This window comes from Lipotes vexillifer, unplaced genomic scaffold (genome assembly GCF_000442215.2).
Source record: "Lipotes vexillifer unplaced genomic scaffold, Lipotes_vexillifer_v1.1 scaffold472, whole genome shotgun sequence".
Lineage (NCBI taxonomy): Eukaryota > Metazoa > Chordata > Mammalia > Artiodactyla > Lipotidae > Lipotes > Lipotes vexillifer.
The window spans coordinates 1896927-1916179 of record NW_006797698.1 but is presented as its reverse complement, the minus strand read 5'-3'; the positions used below and the strand labels follow the sequence as shown (position 1 = coordinate 1916179).

The window sequence follows — 19253 nt, the reverse complement described above, 5'->3', positions numbered from 1 at the left end:
TAGCCCTCCCCCCATGTCCCCGCCCCCAGCTGGCACGGGCATGGTTCTCACCGCAGACGGCCCACCGGGGTGAGCTTTAAGTCCTGCAGCGCTTGGTCCAGGCAGTGGGTCTCGCACAGGTCCATGCGAACCAGATCGTCTTTGAGCTCCAGCACGCGGCCCGCCACGCCGTGCAGCAGCCGTCGCAGCAGCCACCGCTTCTGCGGCTGCACCATCTGGTCATAGAGGGCGTGGAACCGGCACAGCAGCCCCAGGTGGTACAGGTAGCGCGAGGAGAGCCTGTACTTGAAGGACTGCCGCTCCCGGTGGGGCACCGGTTCCAGCAGGGGCTGCCCTTGGCCCAGCAAGAGCTCTTGCAAGATGAGGTGGGAGGAGTCCCAGAGGTGCTGGTAAGCTCTGGAGAGGAGGAAGCCAGCAAGGGATGCTCTGAGCCCCAGAGGAGGAGGGCCAGCTGGTAGGGGAGGTGGGCTCCACAGAGGCTTTTGAGGACTGTGAACTCGAGGTTCCAGAAGGTGGGACGTTAAGGTTACTCATGGTCCCGAGGTGGAGTTCAGTGAAGTGAGGGGCCCTCAGGGGGAGTGAGAGGGTAGTTACAGTGAGCACTCCCTGAGGCTTAGAGAAAGTGAGGGACTGGGGTCCCTGGGGAAGGGAGTCTCCTGATGGATAAGCCAGGAGGATGGAGAATGGGCACGGCCCTAAGGGCTCCTGCTAAGGAAGTGGCCCATCGGAGTCCGCAGCTGGTGCCCTCCAGGTGAAGGTGCAGCCCAGGGATGCTGCAACGGTCTAGGGTGGTGGGCGGAAAGAGGGGGTGAGGGATGAGTGTAGAGAAGGGTCCCTTCCCCAGAGCAGAGCCCTGGTTCTGGAATTAATAGTCCAAGGGAAGACTGACCACAGGCAGGGGCGGGCAGGGTCGCTGTGTGAACGTCTGGGGCCCAGCCGGGACTGGCCCGCACAGGGGTCCCTCTCCCCAGCCAGTAGCCCCAGCCAGAGACCCAGGGATGCACTTTGCTCTTTGCTCTCCCATCACTTCACTCACCCTTCAGACGTGGTGCTCACTCCTCACACTGCCCTTTGTGAGCTGGTCCTGGAATCCAAAGAACTTCTGTGCTTCCAGGACTCTACCCCTCAAAGCCAGAACAGCCCAGTTTTAAGAGTTCTGTCCCATTGTCCCAAAGTTCTAAGGTTGTGAGGGGAGGGGGCTGCAGGTACAAGACCGGGGGACACTTAGAGGATGTCCTGGAGGCAGCATGCTTGGGGACACCAGCTCCCTTGTTAGCAAGCCTTGACCAGGGCAGAGTGCGGGTCAGCTGTGGCTACCTGCCTTGTGAGCATCAAATGAAAGAATGGGCTTCATTTGAGGTCACCCTGTAAACTGGAAGGCTCTAGGTGGAGAGCAGTCCTAAAGGTGTTACTCCAACTGTACCTGTCAGCTGGAGACCCTGTATTCCTTACTGCAGATCGAGCCTCCTTACTCGCGTATGTGACTGTACCGGGCACACGGCCGCCACGAAAGTGCTGAGTCCTAACCACTGAACCGCCAGGGAATTCCCCCTTAAAGTGAGAGCACAAGCACGCCTGTTTCCCTGGGCTCTGACGGTAGTTCACTTGGTTCGAGTAAGCTATACCCTCGTAAAGAATGACATTGGGAGTAGTGGGTGGGACTCAGTGGTGTTTGGGGCTCATTTTGAGCCCTCTGTGGGTTCCCCATCACTGCTCCAGGCTCATGAGAAGCCTCTTTGGAAAATACGAAACACAGCAGCAGCCTGGCCCTGGTCAGCTGGGGTGAGCTTTTAGCTCAGTGTCCAGTAGGGACTTATGAATAAGTCATAAGCCATATGTCACTTATATATAAGGCATGGGGCAAAGGACAGTGGGAGGAGAGAGGCAGCAGCAAAGAGCAGCCAGAGAGGAATTCTCAGGCGTAATGCGCCTGCAAATTAATTACCCGAGGATCTTGTCGAAATGCAGGGTCCGATTCTGCACTCTGAGCTGGGGCCAAGATCCTGCATTTCTAACAAAGTCCCCGGAGTCACAGATGCTGCTGGCCTCTGAATCACACCTTGAGTAGCAAGGTGTGAAACACAGCGGGAGTGGGGAAGAGCCGAGTTCCTCGGCCACGTCTCCCGAGCCTGCCCCTTTCTGGCCGTGGGACCAAAGTGTGGATAATTTGTTCTCATCTCTCGGCATCTCCACAGTAGGCTTGACGTAGGAAGAAACACGTGTGAAGTATGTAGGGCCACACTTCAGCCATCATTACAGTGAGGCTTTTCAGTACAAGAAGCTGAAATTACAAAGGGAACGTAAGGGATTTTGGACTGTTCACTAAACCCCACCCCTTCACCCCACTGCCTCAGAGGCTGAATGACAAAGAAAAGGCAAATGTGGCCACATGTTAAGTGGTGAATCCAGGTGCAGGTCATACATGTGGTCATTGTACATTTTTGCAATTTTTTTCTATGGATTTGAGATTTTTCCAAATAGAACTGGGAAAGAAAAGTTAGGAGTCTCAAAAACATTCTCACCAATTTGTTCTGAAGTTAAGGGGAAGAAAGCATTAGGGGGAAATAAAAACATCTTAGAGATCCCAATCGGTTATTTAGAAGCTGGTTTGGGCCTTTCATTTTTGTGTCTTGAAGAATAGACCTGTGTAGCCCCTGTGCCCGGCACAGGACAAAAGTTATGGTGTGCCGGAAACGGCATCACAAAACCATGGCCTGCAAGGGTAACACGCATGGAATTTCAGGCCCAGAGGGGGCATGATGGAAACAGCTAGCAGTAGACCCAGGATTCTAATCCAGGCCAAGTCGCACTTCATCTCACTAAGAATGAGAACGTTGTACATTTACATGTACACTCACATGTCCCTCATGGGGCCCACCCAGAAAGCAGTTTTTTTTTTTTTTTTTTTTTTTTTTTAGGACGAGGGCAGTACGCGGCCCTCTCACTGCTGTGGCCTCTCCCGTTGCGGAGCACAGGCTCTGGACGCGCAGGCTCAGCGGCCATGGCTCACGGGCCCAGCCGCTCCGCGGCACGCGGGATCCTCCCGGACCGGGGCACGAACCCACGTCCTCTGCATTGGCAGGCGGACTCTCAACCACTGCGCCACCAGGGAATCCCCCAGAAAGCAGTTTTTAAAGGTTGAATAAGTGTTCTTCCACCTTGGGAGCCAAAAAAGTGACGACACCCTTGTCCCCCATCACACCTTGCCTTCACCTATCCCTTTTTCAAATCACCACAGCACGAGGGAGCAGTTCACCCTTTATTAAGGTTGGGCCCCAGGTCACTTGGAGCTGGTGTACTTGGTGACGGCCTTGGTGCCCTCAGACACAGCGTGCTTGGCCAGCTCCCCTGGAAGCAGCAGGCGTACAGCTGTCTGGATTTCCCGGGACGTCAGTGTGGTTCGGCCCGAGTACTGGGCCAGCCGGGCGGCCTCGCCAGCCAGCCGCTCAAACACATCATTCACGAACGAATTCATGATGCTCATGGCCTTGGAGGAAATGCCGATGTCGGGGTGCACCTGGAGAAGCAGCAGGACCAGTCGATTAACACGGGGACTCTGCCCCAAGCCCCAGCCCCAAGCTGGGGACTGCAAGGCCCCCTTACCAGCCTCTTTCCAGAGGCCGAGAGACATGGAAATAGGGATTTATTTTTTTACTACTATATCCAAGCTAAAAAAAAATTTCTCCCAACTGCAAGAGATAAGCAATGCTACCTCTCTTTTTTCATTTAATGCATTTGCAGTGTTCCATAGTATGGACGAATCATAGTTTATATTATACATTCCTCTCTTAATGGACATTTAGGGGTTTTGTTTTGCTATTACATTGTGTTATAATAAATACGTCTTTGAACAGTCGTGTGAGCACAATGAAGGTTATTCCTAGAAGTTCCTAGAGGGCTTGTGCACATAACTTGGTAAATCGTGACCAAATTATTTTCCAGAGAGGACACTCATAGGACACAATCTCAGCACCAGACTGGGGGTGAGGAGACCTGGCTTCTGTGGCTGTCCCATGAGTCACCGTATGACCTTAAATAACGGCACTTTCCTCCGGGCATGCTTTCTCTTCTGTCACAGAAGTTTTTGAACTAGGTGACCTCTAGTAAAACAAATGGTAGGGATCTCATAACAGTCCTAAAATGTGAGTAGGCGGATTTTTGCTTCTCTGTAAATGAGAGGTAAGTGACTGCCTGATGAGGCAGGTCAAGCCGGTGGTGGCCACGGAACTAAGCCTGGGCCCCCGCTCTGCCCACCGCCTCTGGTGCCCCGGACGTGACAGCTGGAAACCTGGGCCTGTACCACGTGGGTTCAGCCTGACCCCTGCGTGCCGTCTTCACATCCTGTCCCCCTCAGGGTTGCAGAGGAGGGACAGTGGCTCACCCCACTGCACGGGGGACACGCGCGGCAGCCCAGCCCTGCTCCAACCCCCCCGGCACGAGCTCTGAGCCAAAAAGTTAGGCTAAGCTGCCAGGCTCACTGATACCCGCTCCCACCCCCGCTTTCTTCAGGACACTGGCGTCTTCTCTGCTGCTGCCCTTTGGCCGATCCACATGGGTGCCGGGCCCACCCCAGGAGAGCATTCCAGAGACCCGGGGATTCAGACCGGAGACAGGCTCCAGTCTGCGGTCTCACCTAACAAGGGGTGAGGCTCAGGGAGGTTGGGGAGGCTGAGGGCAGGCAGCCCAGACACCCCTCCGTCCTCCCGGCCCCGGCTCTGCTGAGCAGGGCAGCGTTTGAGGCCAGGTTGCCCGACACACTGGTTGGGTACATGAGTGCCCCCAAATGCCTGCCAGGGCGAGAGTCCCAGGAGTAGGTGCCTCTCACAGGTGCACTGGGAGAAGCAGAGCACACGTGTGGGTCAGGGGTGGGACTAACCCCCAGAGCCAGGGGGGACTCAGTCACCCCACTGAGCCTTTATGTACCTGGGGTTCCTTAGCTCTAAGGTAGACCAACCCCTTAGCCCCCCCAGAGACTGAGTGCCGCCCGTCTGGAAGGCTTCCCCAAGGCTGTAGTTCACACGTACTGCTCTGCGCTCTAGCCACCACTAACTAGTATCCTCACTCTAGCCACCACTAACTAGTATCCTCACTCTAGCCACCACTAACTAGTACTTCTCGTGCCAGTGTATGTTTGGCACCTGGTCACCTTCAGCCCGGCACTTTTTTGTGGTCTTCCTTTAACTATGTCCCACCTAACGTTCCGCTTAATAATCTGGTCTGTCCAGAAGCCTTGTAAGCCTCTGGACTGTGGTGGGAGCATGTTTGAAGGGTCTCCTGCACATCACAGGTCAGGACAGACACTGAGCGGTTGCAGGGACCTCCGAGATTAAGTGCCACCCCCTCCAGAGGAGCTCGGGGGCCTCAGTGCCGCAAGTAAACTGCGCCCCGCGCTCTCCATGCAGTGCCCTTTCCAGGCTCTTTTGCCAGCACTCCTCACACGCTCCTAGCTCCCGCTCTCACCTGCTTCAGCACCTTGTAGATATACATTGAGTAGGTTTCTTTGCGCCGGCTACGCTTTTTGGACTTCTTGTCTCCAGAGCTCCGGCCCCTCCGGCCCCTGGACTGCTGTGGCTGTCCATGCTCAGCGCTCATCGTCCCGGTCCTCCTGGTGGCCTCCTCCTCTGCTCCTTGGGTGAACTTTTAAGAAGTCAGCTGCCCGCCAGGTGGGGCTGGGGGCCAGCACCTGGGAGCGGGGGAGGGGCCTGGCCCAACCCTACCCAGAAGGCGCTCTGGGTTAATCCACAAAGAGCCTAATTGCTCCCTCCTCTCCCCCAGGGATTTCCCGTCTCTGAGTAAGAAGCCCCCCACCAGCCCCCTTCCCCACACTATCATCTCCCATTGTATTACTCACCGTCAGAGTTCATGCCCTGCACTCACGGCAGCACCCGTGAGCTCACTCCCGTGGCTGAGTGCTGGGGTCAGGAGGGGCACAATGCACCGCGCCCCCCACCCCCCGAGGGCCCTACAACACAGCTGGAGAGACAAGACTGGTTCACACGCAACAATCAGGGAAGAGTGAAAGGGCGAAAGTGTGTGGAACAGAGAGCTCAGAGAAAACTTAGGGCTACAGCGGCCAGAGAAGCCTTCAGGGAATAAATGAGGCTGCGAAGCTGGTCTGGTAGCACGGGTACAATTTAACTGGGGAGAAAGGAGACTTTAGTTGGGAGGAACGGAAGAAAGAAATCAATGCGTGTGGTTACAGGGAGGCTTGGACTGAAGGCAGAAGATGGAGCCCAGGCTAGGTGGAGGCGGCAGGAAGCACAGCTGGGAGGGCCTGACAGGGAGGGCGTCCTGGTGGGAGGACTAGAGGAAGCGGGGGGGGGGTGGGGGGGGGGGGGGGGGGGCACTCCCCGTGGGCGCAGGTATCATAAGGGAAGGGAAGAAAAAGGCGCTGTTGCATGGAGAAAGTTGTCTCACTTGGCACCTACGCGTGAGCGAGTATTTCAGGTTCTTGAACGCTGTGATTAAAGAAACCAGGAGCAAGGTGACAAGTCCAGGCTGTGGGGAAGAGGGTTTTCCCAATCAAGAGGTGGGGAGGGAGTGAACACGAGCATCACCTGTCTGGGGGAAGGTGGGCCTGAGCAACCGCCGGCTCACCAAGCCCCCCTTTTCCCAGTTCCAACACCCAGCTACAGCCTAGGGTTTGGAGGACCAGGAGGGCAGTTTTTAATCCAAAATAAGGCCCTAATTTTAGGTGTTTGTAGAAATATGTATTTTGTGGGATTTTTAAGCATTCTTTTTTTAAATTATTATTTTTTTGCGGTACGCAGGCCTCTCACTGCTGTGGCCTCTCCCGTTGCGGAGCACAGGCTCCGGACGCGCAGGCTCAGCGGCCATGGCTCACGGGCCCAGCCGCTCCGCGGCATGTGGGATCCTCCCGGACCGTGGCACGAACCCGCGTCCCCTGCATCGGCAGGCGGACTCTCAACCACTGTGCCACCAGGGAAGCCCCTAAATATATAAATTTTTATATAATTAATTAGTTTATTTATTTTGGCTGCACTGGGTCTTCGTTGCTGCATGCAGGCTTCCTCTAGTTGCAGCGAGCGGGGGCTGCTCTTCGTTGTGGTGCGCGGGCTTCTCATTGCGGCAGCTTCTCTTGTTGCAGAGCTCAGGCTCTAGGCACGCGGGCTTCAGTAGTTGTGGCTCGCAGGCTCTAGAGCGCAGGCTCAGTAGTTGTGGCGCACGGGCTTAGTTGCTCTGCAGCATGTGGGATCTTCCAGGACCAGGGATTGAACCCGTGTCCCCTGCATTGGCTGGCGGATTCTGAACCACTGCGCCGCCAGGTAAGCCCTTAAGCATTCTTAAAAAATCTTGGGACTGCCTTTTTTTCTGGACAAGCTGACTAGCGTATTATGTCTGTTCCTCTGGTTCTGAAGCCCTCCCATCCCTGGAGACCCCAACAGACTTCAATGGGATTTCTTAACATACCCAGACCCTCCCTTGGCCAAAGTAGCAGCTCTCATCTGTTCCCATTATCCTCCTAACCAAGTCTCTGGATACTCAGGACAGACTGACAAGCCACTTTTCTCTGGGCCCCACCTGAGGCACAAAGCAGCCAAGCCAGGCCCCTTGGGGTCAGAGGGCGGAGTGGGAGTCCTAGTCTCTTCCTCCAGCCTCGCGAATCTCGGACTCAGCTGCAGCTCCTCACCTGCTACTCTGTTCCGTCTGCCCAGGGCAGCTCTTGGACTCCATGGCCACCTGAGAAGATCCTACTCACCCTTCAAGTTAGAGCACCAATCCCACCTTTCTGGGCAGCTACTCCCGAGAAACCTCCCTCCCTTTTACAGCCTTCGGTGTATCCTACTAAGTCACAATTTAACATCTGCTTTATGCCCTTTCTGTCTTATTGGCTTTCCCATTAGATCGAGAGCTCCTTGGGGATTTAGACACCACCTGGGTGTCTGTTTTACATAGTCTTAGATGTTCTGTGATGGGCACTGAAAAATCATGGCTGTGTAGGTTTCCCCACAGGGATGGCTGCTGAGGTTTCAGAGATGGTGTGATGAATCCACATCGGTAAGGCTAGAAGCCGGGTGGCACAGAGGCTGGAAGTGCTATTAAAACTCAGACAGGCTATGCAAAGTCCTGGCTTGGAAATAAAACAGATATAGCGCTAATGAAAATTAAGGTTGTGGACAGATAAAATGATAAAACTTCCTGTATCCCACCAGGAACGGTAGTTCACAAACATCAGTGTGAAAATGCAGACTCCTGACCATTTCTGCATCTCTCCCATCCCACCAACCGAAATCAATAGGCCTGAAGCCCAGGAATCTGCGTTTTTAACCAATGTCCCAAGTGTTGTACAGGTAGCAGCAGCAAAGCCTCAGACCACTCTGAAAAACATGCTCCGGGAGAGCAGTTCTCAAAGTGTGGCCCCCAGACCAGCAGCAGCAGCATCACTTGGGAACTTCTTAGCATTGTTAATTCTTGGTCTCACCCCAGACCTACTGAACCAGAAACTCTGAGGCAAGGCCCAGCAATCTGTGATTGAACGAGACTTACAGGTGATTCTGATGCATGTTAATGTTTGTGAACCACTGGCCTAAGAAAAGGCACAATTTCACCTTTCTTTTTTTTTCTGGCCGCACTGCACGGCATGCAGCATCTTAGTTCCCCAACCTAGGATTGAACCCGTGCCCCCTGCAGTGAAAGTGCAGAGTCCTAACCACTGGACCGCCAGGGAAGTCCCTGAAAAGGCACAATTTCAGATCAGAAGGGAAGAGAGTTCTTCCAGTGCCTATGGGCTAGTCCTCAGGCTGCATCCAGCCCACCGACCCCTGCCCTAGCTCGTGCTGAGGGAAAGTGAATGTTGGCACTGCAGCAAGGAGTGGGAGAAGGGCCTAGAGACCCATGAAGGAAGACAGGGACCATGGCTGCTTCTCTCTTTATTGGACGCTTTGTAGATGTCACACAGGTCTAAAAGTTACACCATTAAATAATTATTTAAAAACCGACCAGGATTAAGGCCCTGGTCCAGAGCTCCAAACCAGAAGCAGAAAGGAACGGGGGTGGTGGGCTGGGAGGTATTCCTCCAACATCCCCAAAACCCAGAAAACGAGGATCCTAAGCTCTTTCACAGGCCAACCCAGGGCACGGGCCCTTGGGTTAACCCTCAGATGCCTCTGGCTGCATCACTATCAGGGTCAGAACCAGCAAGGAGCTGGCAGGAACAGCCAGCCGAGTCCAGACATGGACAAAAGTAACTGGAAGGACAGGAGACGGACAGGTACTGTCCAGCTGTAGATAAGATCACAGAGTGCAGCTAAGGCAGGTGGGGGGAGGGGCTGGGGAGCAGTATTGCAGCAATGCAGGAGTGTGGCCCCAGGGGCTTGGCCCAGCCGGCCGGCCGGCAAGGGCTCACACGTTGTGGGTCCTTCTGGTGAGCTGGGGCTCCTCACCCACTAGCTTGGACTTGAGGTGCTCCTTGTAGGCCAGGATGTCTCCAGGCCACTTGGTGATTGTCTGCTTCTCACAGACCCAGATTTCTTGTGCAACCTAGAAAGCAAATCCTAGACTTAATAATCCTGACCAGTATCCTTCCCATCCCTGCCCAGGAGACTGTTCCCAGGGGATTCTGGGAAGAAAACCCCATAACCTCCCGCCCAGGCCCACAGCCAGCTCAGTTTCACTACCTCAACGTTCTTAGGGCTGGCCTAACCCAAGAGTACCGTAACCAGCAGGTTTTGGAGCCTTCCAAGCCAGGACCTGCTGTGTCACCCCAATTTCCAGTTCCCTAGCAGGACCTAGATCTGTTCAGACGCTTCACTCTCAGCTTCCTTTTCTCCACCCCATCTTCCTGAAAGCTTCAGCGAAACGACCAGCAGCTTTGTCACTGATGACTAGCAGTAACCCTCTGTCTAATCCAGAGTCTCCCTAGGATGATACTACTACTAGGCTGAAGAATCTTGGAACCACAGCAGCAGCACCCTGTTCTCTACCCAACTCCCTTGCCCATTTTGGCCAACAATGCCAAGTAGGCTAACAGCCCCAAATAGCTACTGAAGAATTCAAGTATTTCCACTAAGGCTTTCTAAGTTTCCCAAAGAACCATAAGATCTGGCCCTGTCCACCCTATCTATGTCCTGAGCCCACTTTCCAAATACAGTCAACGTGAATTATGTGCCCTCCACGTGCCGTGACGGTGCTCTACCTAACTGCCTCTGAGATGCCCTCTGCTATGCCTCCCACCCAGCCAGGAGCCTCACCTGCTGAATGAGTCTGAAATCATGGCTGACCAGCATCATACCACCCTCAAAGTCATTGATGGCATCTGCCAGGGCGTCGATGGTCTCGATATCCAGGTGGTTGGTGGGCTCGTCCAAGAAGAGCATGTGAGGGTTCTGCCACGCCAGCCAGGCCAGACACACTCGGCACTTCTGCCCATCAGACAGGTTCCGGATCGGGCTCACCTGCGTGCAACCGGCCAGTTATAAAAGCTGGTGTCGCCCTCACCACACATCGCAACTCACCTCTCCCCACGGCTCCTCTGTCGTCACCGTTTCACGGAAAGCGGGGCTCAGGAAGACCCAAGGTCACACAGCAAGACGGTGGCATAGCTGCCTGTCTCTCAAGACCCAAAAGGGATACATCTGGAAGCCTGAAGCCCTGTCTTGACACAGAATCTTAATAAAGTGGAGCAATCCAGGGGACCCACAGTTGGGATCTGAATCCAGGAACCTGTTTGCTAGGTTTCAGTTTCCCTTGCCTTTAAGCACTATGGCTCATCCTGCTAGTCAGGGGGGCAAGGGCACGTCAGAGACTGGCACGCTATCCTCGCCCCTCCCCTGAGACCTAAGTGCTCCAATGCATAATAACCCAGAGCAGAGGAAAGGCGGACCATCCAGCCATAGCCTCCCAGTTACCTGGGGTTCTTCCCACACCCCCTCCACTGACCTGCTGTTTCCCAGTGAGACCATATCGCCCAATGATCTTCCTCATTTCTTCCTTCTCCTTGATCTCTGGGTAGCATTTCATCATGTACTCCAAAGGCGAGAGGTCTAAGTCCAGCTGCTCTTGTAAATGCTACAGGAAAAAAGGGACCCACCCAGATGTGGCTGGTGTCCCACTTCAAAAGGAAGCCTGCTGGGTTTCCTGCCGAGTACCTCTCTACCTCTACCTAGGGACCTGTTCAAGACTCCAGAGGCTACTAGGAGCTGACCTGGTCACATGCAGCCCCATTCCCACACCCTGGGTAACTCCCCGCTCCCCACTCCCCGCCAGGACTATACCTGATGGTAACGCCCTATCTTGACATGAGAGTGTTTTCGGATCATTCCGTCTGTGGGTAGTAGCTAAAAAGAAAAAAAGAAAAAAAGAAAAAACAGAGTAGAAAGTGGAAAGATAAGCACACAGAAAAGGAACCCCGGCCAGAAGCAGACATAGGCAGAGAGGGGAAACAAACACATGTTTGCACTGAACAAGACTCATACAACTTCCTGAACTCAATCTACACCACCAACTCACGAACTGCTATTCTGGCCACTCTAAAACTACCTAGGAAGGTATATGAAACAGGTACTTTCAAGGGAGGCACAGACACACGCCACACCATCTACTGAGTAGCTGCTGGATTACTGTATGGCGCACCGACTGTGTAACAAGGGGCTCGGGTACAGGTCTGACATACATTTTCTACAGCAAGAGCGTACTTCTCAACGCACAGGCGTTTCTGTGTTCTAACTGCTCTGAATGAAACCACAGAAAGATGCTGACAGCATGCATGTGTTCTCCCTCTCACCCACGCTCTCACACACACAGACCACCCCCCTCAGGTTTCTCTGAGAAAACTGCCTCAAACTTCAGCACTACCCAGTGAGACCACACGCCCCAGAGGACGGCTCGCTCAGGCCCTCTAAGAGCAGTGGCCCCTGCCTCCCCTCCCTCTCCCGCAGACGCACCAGCATCCAATCCTGGAAGTCCCACGCCCCAGCGTGGCACCATACCTCTCCAGTTAGCAGCTTCAGAAGAGTTGACTTCCCTGCTCCATTGGGCCCCACCAGAGCCACTCGTGTGTCGAGATCAATACCAAATTCTAGATTGTTGTAGATGCAAGGCTGAGGTGGGTGTGAGAGAGAAAGGGATACGGGGCTAGGGTGCTGATCAGTCTGACTGGCAGACTCACCCCGCTGAGTCCCCAGTCACCGCTGGAGGAGGTGGGAGTGAGGAGGGCGGCAGCTCTCACAGCAGACCCCAACCCACTGCCTCCACCCACCAACCCGGCTGAGCAGTTTTCCCTCCAAGTACTTGAGAGGGGGCTTCTACTCTAAGTCCCTCAATTAGGCGCCCCAGGCTGCCACACCTGAAAATTCCCCAGCACCGCATGGGTTAGTAGGCGTGCTCAGCAAAGAACAGGAGACTCTTCTCAGCAGTTGACACTTACCTTGGAAAATGCACCCCAGCTTCCCAACCACACCCAAGTACTCACCCCATCTTTTGTATACTTGAAGCTGACATTTTGCACCATAATAACGGGTGGAGGGATCTTGCCACATGGTGGGAAATAAAATGACAGTGTCTAGGAAAAAGAGAGGGCATTTATCAAGTCAGGTCCTTTATTATCCACCTCACCTTAGGCCGCCTAATTCCACCCAGTCAGAACCTACCTTGTCACTCACAACCCTCTCTGTCAGTCCTGATGCCATCATTTTCTGCAGCGTTTTCTCCTTGCTCTGGGCCTGCCGAGCCAGCTTGGCACTGCCATGACCAAACCTAGCGATGTAGTTCTGAAAGAGACCAGAGGGGGGCCAGGAGCATGGGTAGGCACCCAACAACTCATCTTAAATGCACAGTAAAAACTGCTAACAACGTCTTCTCTAGCACCCCCCAATCCCCACACACCCTCACCCAACTGGCCCGGAGAATGTGAACTTGGCTCTACGATCGCCCTACCTTCATATGTGCAATCTGATCCTGTTCCCAGTGAAACCTCTTCATCTGATTCTCTTCCAGCTCCAGCCGTGTCTTCACATACTGATCATAATTACCCTGCGGGAAAGTGCACCAGGTGAGACGGGCAGCTTTAGCCTCGGTCCTGGGTTCTCACTCAGGGTTCAGGGGGATGTGAGATGGCATCTCATTTGGCCCTGGTTGTAAGACTGTGCAGTAAGGGGGCTTCCCTGGTGGCGCAGTGGTTGAGCATCCGCCTGCTAATGCAGGGAACATGGGTTCGAGCCCTGTTCCGGGAAGATCCCACATGCCGCGGAGCAACTAAGCCCGTGCACCACAACTACTGAGCCTGCGCTCTAGAGCCCGCGTGCCACAACTACTGAAGCCCGCGTGCCTACGGCCCGTGCTCCGCAACAAGAGAAGCCACCGCAATGAGAAGCCCGCACACCGCAACGAAGAGCGGCCCCTGCTCACTCCAACTAGAGAAAGCCCGCGCACAGTAACAAAGACCCAATGCAGCCAAAAATAAATAAATAACTTTAAAAAAAGAAAAAAAAAAGATTGTGCAGTAGGGATAGAGGAAGTGCATTAAAGAAGCATATCCTAATCTAGAACCTGAGGTCTTCTGAACTGTGTGCCTCTCATTCTTAGCTTAGCCAGAGCAGGGCTCCAGATCAAATCCTCAGGTTAGCCATAAAGACACCCACAGCTTTGGCAATAGCCCTGAAAACCACTGTCAAATAGCTATCTAGAGGCTCACAGCCTTCCAAGAACACCTCTTTTTACTCCCCATCCCTAGAGACTGAAGCCCCCACGCAGACTACAAAGACTTCCTCTAGGTGGGAAGACATCAGACCCATCAGACTTAGGACCTGGCAAACCCTGCACTATGGACTGCCATGGTTTCTATCTGCAAAAAAACTAGACTCAACCTAAACATCCATCGAAAAGGGTCTGACAAATGAGTTACACGATAGCCACAAAATGAAATACTATGCAGTCACTGGAAAAAATGAGCATGATTTACATATACGGAAAGCAGTCCAAGACAAATTAAAATGTAAACGCAACCTACAGAAGAGAATGATTAAGACTACAACTGTGATAAGTATACGTGAAATTTTCTACAAATGCTGCCTGCAAGTACATGAGAAATTTCTGAAAGACTATGTAAGAGAACTATCAATACTCCCACGGTGAGCACAACCATGAATAAAGAGAACTTCTGGTTTTCATGTTTTGATATGTTTTCTGAAATAGAAAAAGTGTAAAGGCAAGGCAGAAAAGTGGGCTGTTGAGGTCCTGGCTCCCCTTCTTCACGGAAGGAGAGAAGGAGGGGTTCTGCGCTGGCTGCCACTGCAGAAGGTGGAGAGCAGCAAGGCCTACCTGGGCACCACGAAAAGTCAACCTCTTTGCATAAGGCAAACATACACCATATGCACGCGCTGCCAATCCGTGGCCTATGGCCTGAAAGCAATTACTTTGGGACCAAAATAAAACAGGGTGCAGAACTCCCTGTCCACGTCTTTTTATAGCAACAGGTAGAAAAGGACTGCTAAGTCTATTTCGTTTTAAAGGAGAACTTCAGGGAACTGGTAAGCACAGAGGTTACTGTGGAGAAGCTGGGGCCCACTCACCGTATAATACTTCAGTTTCTTGTTGTGCATGTGAATGATGTTGGTACAGACACCATTCAGAAAGTCCTGGGAGTGGGAGACGAGGACCAAGATGCGCTTAAAACTGCAAAGCCAGAGAACCAGTCAGGGGGGCGCTCAGGATGGTAGATGGTTCACAACAGGTGGGCTGAATGTCAGGCCCAGAAAACCTTCATCCTCTCCCATCCTTACGCCTAGGCATCCTTTAGATTTATTCGCCAATTCCCAGTTCTTAGCACCTAAGCCACCAGTGCACAATCGACCCGTAAGAACACTTTGATGCCTTCCAAAGTATGGTGAGACAGTCTGAGTTTCCTCAAACTTTTGTCCTAATTTTCTTTTTCTTTTTTCTTGATAGGTAAGAAGTGGATTTATTTAGAGAGAAACACACTCCACAGACAAGAGCGTGGCCCATCTCAGAAGGCGAGAGCAGCCTGTTCTAATTTTCAAAAGAATGGAGTGGAGATGGCAGTAACAGCGATGGTAAAATCAAAAGTGTATGCACACAGACACCCATAAACACACCTAAAATCATGGGTGGGAAGAACTGGAATAGGCACAGTAAAAATCACCACACTCGGCTTTTTAAAGAAGGTGCCAAGTCATTGCAGAGACCATGGAAAGCCTTTTTCCAGAACTGGGGCAATATTCCAGGTTATCTGGCTCTCTAGCCATAGGACCACTGCTATATGGGCTATTTTTCTCTTTGTCACTGCATCATGATCTTAGATTGGAATCCCCGTTTATATGATATATATAAATACAGTTAAGAAAAAATATTGTCTTTAATAAAGACATTGTATTTTAAATAATGGGAAAAACCAAAAAAAGTAAAACAAACCAATCCACATTATTTCAGACTAAACAAAAACAAAAAGGCCTGCCCTCAAGATGCTTACCACCTTCTCAATCTGGCCCTCACTCTGGCCCCACTTCAGTCCACTTCTCACTGCTCTAGTATCACTGTGGGTCCTGGGCATCCATCTCCCTGGGACTCTGCTCAACTCCCCCTCCAGGACCTGCCCACTTCCACCCCAGCCCCGCCCCCTTACGTCTTTAGCTCTTCTTCCAACCACACACAAGCGTCGAGGTCCAGGTGGTTGGTGGGCTCGTCCAGTAGTAGCATGAAGGGCCGGATGAAGAGGGCTCTGAAGAACAGGAAGGAGACAGAGCCACTTCAGTGTGATGGGCGCTACGCAGGAGGGGACAGCCTGCCTGCTACCTGCAGTTCTGGTCAGGCCTGCACGGAGTCCTGAAATCAACTCTAGGCTCTAGACCTCAGGGGAAAGGTGAGAACCAGGAGAGAAACCAGAGACGAAGAGTGGGGGTTAAAGGGCCGGAAACAGCTGAAAAGCAGAGGGAAGATGCTGAACTAGAAAGTATTCAGGTTAAACCTAACTGGTGGGGTTGCCAGACTCTAGCAAGGAGGCCAAAGAATGTTCTTTTCTGAGGTGGCATCTCAAGACAGGAGAAACAAGGGGAGAGCGCTGGGTCCACACGCGGTCACCACATCCGCAGTGCTTGTTAGAAAGAAGATTTCTGGACAACCAACTCCAGCATTCTGACTCCAGCACAGACTGAAGAGGCTAGGAAATCTGTAGTTTTAAAAGCTCCCTAGGTGAATCTGAGGCAGCTAATCCTTGCTGGCACGTGAAACCATGGCTCTCATGTTCTAAGGCACACGAGCAGCTTTGCGAAAGCAGTGTATCAAGCTTCACCAATGCACTTGGCAGAGACTGGTGGGGTAAGCAACCACCTCTTTAACTGGGGACTTTCTGGGGGTTTGGTGGGTGAATGATGATCTACAGAAACTCATTTTGGGTCCAGGTCACAAGAGGGTAAGAAGGACAGATATCCTAACAGCTGTCTAACATTTTACCTTTAAACAGCAAGAATTAGAAGGACTGAAGCACAAACAACGGTGGTAGAGCAGTCAAGAGGAAAGAAAGAAACAGACCTACTCTACCATTTGCCTAGGGCTGGTCTCAGATTCCTAAACACTGTGCGGGAAGTCCAACAATGACCACTTCAGTCAGGAAGCTCACCCCTTAGCTCAGGTATACCACCCCCGGCCCTCCACACTGTCAATATTTGGCACTTACTGACCATCAACCCTGTTCTCAACAGTTCCACTGGTTTAGAACCCTGTTCTAAACGCTGAGAGAGATGGGGTGCTACAGAGGGTCAAGGAGGGAGAGACTCACCTGGCGAGGGCAACCCTCATCCTCCAGCCCCCACTGAAGTCTTTTAGCTTCCTGCGTTGCATGGCAGGTGTGAAACCCAGTCCGTGCAAGATCCGTGAGGCTCTCATCTCCGCCTTGTCAGCATCCAGCTCCTCCAGTCGCTCATAGAGCTCTAAGAGCTTCTCACACTCCGCTGCGGACAGTGCAAGGCCCATGAGGCTCCTGGGCCTTTCCCAGGAGGAAGCCCACCCCCAGGGCCCTGCGTCTGGAGCCCTACCATCCTCGTGAGCCAGCCGTTCAGCCTCCCTCTCCAGCATGGCCCGCTCTGTGTCAACTTCCATCACGCACTGCAGGGGCGTCTTGTCACTAGGGGGCATCTCCCGAGTCAGATGGTAGATGTCGATGTGCTCGGGGATGGGCACTTCGCGTTTCCCAATAGCAGACAGCAGCATGGACTTCCCTGGGAGGGGCAGGCAAAGCACAGGAAGAAAAGTGGACGCTTAGCACAGTTCTGCCTGTCATTCTCCTATATCAGCCCCTCCACTCCAGCCAAACCACCACCTCATCGTTTGAGTACTTTCCTTCCTTTCCTCCCCCATCCCTGCCCGCATCCTCGGGACACCTTTCCTCCAGTCCTTGTCCCAGCCCTCCTCTGTGAAGTCCGTTTATCTACAGCCACCTCATGCACCACTACTCCCGCCCCTCCCACCCACTTCTCCGGCACCTACTGTCTACAACTACTCACGTGCTGCTTATCACATGACTGCTCTGTATTGCTAGTTTCTCTTCCCTGGGCAGACCTGGTCTCCCACCCATACTATAAACTCCTTGCTTTGTAATAGCTGTGCTAAGTAAATACTTGCTGAGTGACACATGAGCCAAGGAGAGATACCTCCCACCTCACTTTCCAAGGGCCTCTCACCAATTCCATTTAAGCCAATGAGGCCATAACGACGGCCTGAGTTTAATTCCAGTTTGGTGTCACTGAGCAGCTCTTGACCATGAAAGGTGAGGGAGAGGTTGATGATGTGGGCATCAGTACTGTTGGGGTGAGAGGCGAGGACGCCAGTGACAGCTCGAGCAGCAGCTTTCTTCATCTCAAAGTCCTCTAGCTCCTTGGTCAGCAAATCCACTTCTGGGGACAGAAAACAAAAGCAGTTTGGGAAGAGGGCTATAAGACAGACTAAGCTCTTACACAAAAAGGCATGTCTCAGAGTATCTGGATGGCTCAGTCAGTAGAGCATCACACTTTTAATCTGAGGGTCCAGGGTTCAGGCCACTGTCTGGGCATTTGTGGCTTTTGCCCTTCCTTAAGTTACCAAATATTACCATACAAAGATCCAAAGGCTGAAAAAGGCATGCCCTGAAGGACCTGGGCTCAAGATCCGGTTGAGATGACTCAGGTGTTTCACAAGCTTTAAACAGGGTGTACACTGCATACAGATCTGCCCTGGTATCCTGCTTCCACGGACATTTTTTACTTCGTAACTAGTCCTTTTAATTCTAACTTTCCTTGTTCTAAGATGATAGGAATGGCTAGAACTCCAAACTGTCCTCCGTGAGTATGTGTTAAAGAATTAGTACCAATGCCCAAAATAAAGCAGATGCTATAGAGGTGTAATGCTCCTACTCCACGACCTAGAGCTTCCAGATGGTGCTTCCAAGACGCTATGCTGCCCAAAAGGGGCCAGTATGAGAAAATGCACAGAGGGATCAATGGCAGGCAGAGCCAAGGCTGGGAAAACCAGAAGTTCCAAGTCTGGAGGGTTTCAGAGACGCAAACTGACCATGAGACAAGAGACTGGCTGTTCTGCCTTTGTAGCTTTTCAGGCATGACTACATTTTCAGGCTGGGAAGAACTATTAATATATGGCTAACGTTAACTGGCTAATAGTTGTTGGGTTTACTCTGTGCCTGGGACTGTACTACATTATCATTCCCCATCTAATTTAATCCCCATAACCCTTATAAGATAAGCACTTAGGACCCTCCTTTTATAGATGAAGAGCTTAAATAACATAGCCAAGATCAAAAAGGCTAGTGAGTGACAGACCCAGAGTTTGGACCAGGCTTTGTCTGACCCCAAAGCCATGACCTTGACTATCTCACTATACTACCTGTCCATAAAGGACAAGCACCCACGAAGTATAACTGCAGGTGGGACAGAAATGGGGGTAGAGGGAGTCTTGGTAAGCTTCTTCCAAAAGAGAGGAAGGTGATCTATTAAGCTTTTCAGGAGGAAGTCAAAGACTACACGAGGATCCGCTACCGTGACCATCTTCTAATTTTATGGTCTTTGTTACCCTTACCCATTTTCCCATGGTAACCTTACAGTAGAACACCTGAAATGAGAAAGCCCACGTTGCTTGTCCTTAGGAAGAGTAAAGATGGAGTAGAAGGGGGAAGAGAGCTCGGTGCCATCCTCAGACAGGCAGGCGTGGGGAGAGCAACTTCGAGAGGGTGACGGTTCGTCTTAGGTCACTCTCTCCAAGTACCCCATCCTGTCGCGGGATTACCACTGCTG

General features: G+C 52.4%; 1 protein-coding gene across 3 annotated transcripts in view; it reads right to left on the bottom strand.

The window, feature by feature from the left end:
- Positions 1-3248: 3248 nt before the first annotated feature.
- ABCF2 (ATP binding cassette subfamily F member 2) overlaps positions 3249-19253 on the bottom strand; it is a 22915-nt gene continuing 6910 nt past the window's right edge. For 2 of the 3 annotated variants that reach the window (XM_007469816.1, XM_007469815.1), the window contains 14 exons: positions 17652-17864; positions 17007-17189; positions 16751-16922; positions 15599-15694; positions 14529-14631; positions 12895-12990; positions 12609-12728; positions 12431-12520; positions 11949-12059; positions 11235-11297; positions 10900-11028; positions 10212-10415; positions 9368-9501; positions 3249-3517 (listed from right to left, as the gene is read on the bottom strand). In XM_007469816.1, coding sequence (XP_007469878.1) covers positions 3481-3517; positions 9368-9501; positions 10212-10415; positions 10900-11028; positions 11235-11297; positions 11949-12059; positions 12431-12520; positions 12609-12728; positions 12895-12990; positions 14529-14631; positions 15599-15694; positions 16751-16922; positions 17007-17189; positions 17652-17864 — 1751 coding nt within the window. In that variant the 3' untranslated portion in view covers positions 3249-3480. Of the gene's footprint in view, positions 3518-8874; positions 9502-10211; positions 10416-10899; positions 11029-11234; positions 11298-11948; positions 12060-12430; positions 12521-12608; positions 12729-12894; positions 12991-14528; positions 14632-15598; positions 15695-16750; positions 16923-17006; positions 17190-17651; positions 17865-19253 lie in introns of those variants that run through there. The other variant, XM_007469817.1, reaches the window with a different exon arrangement.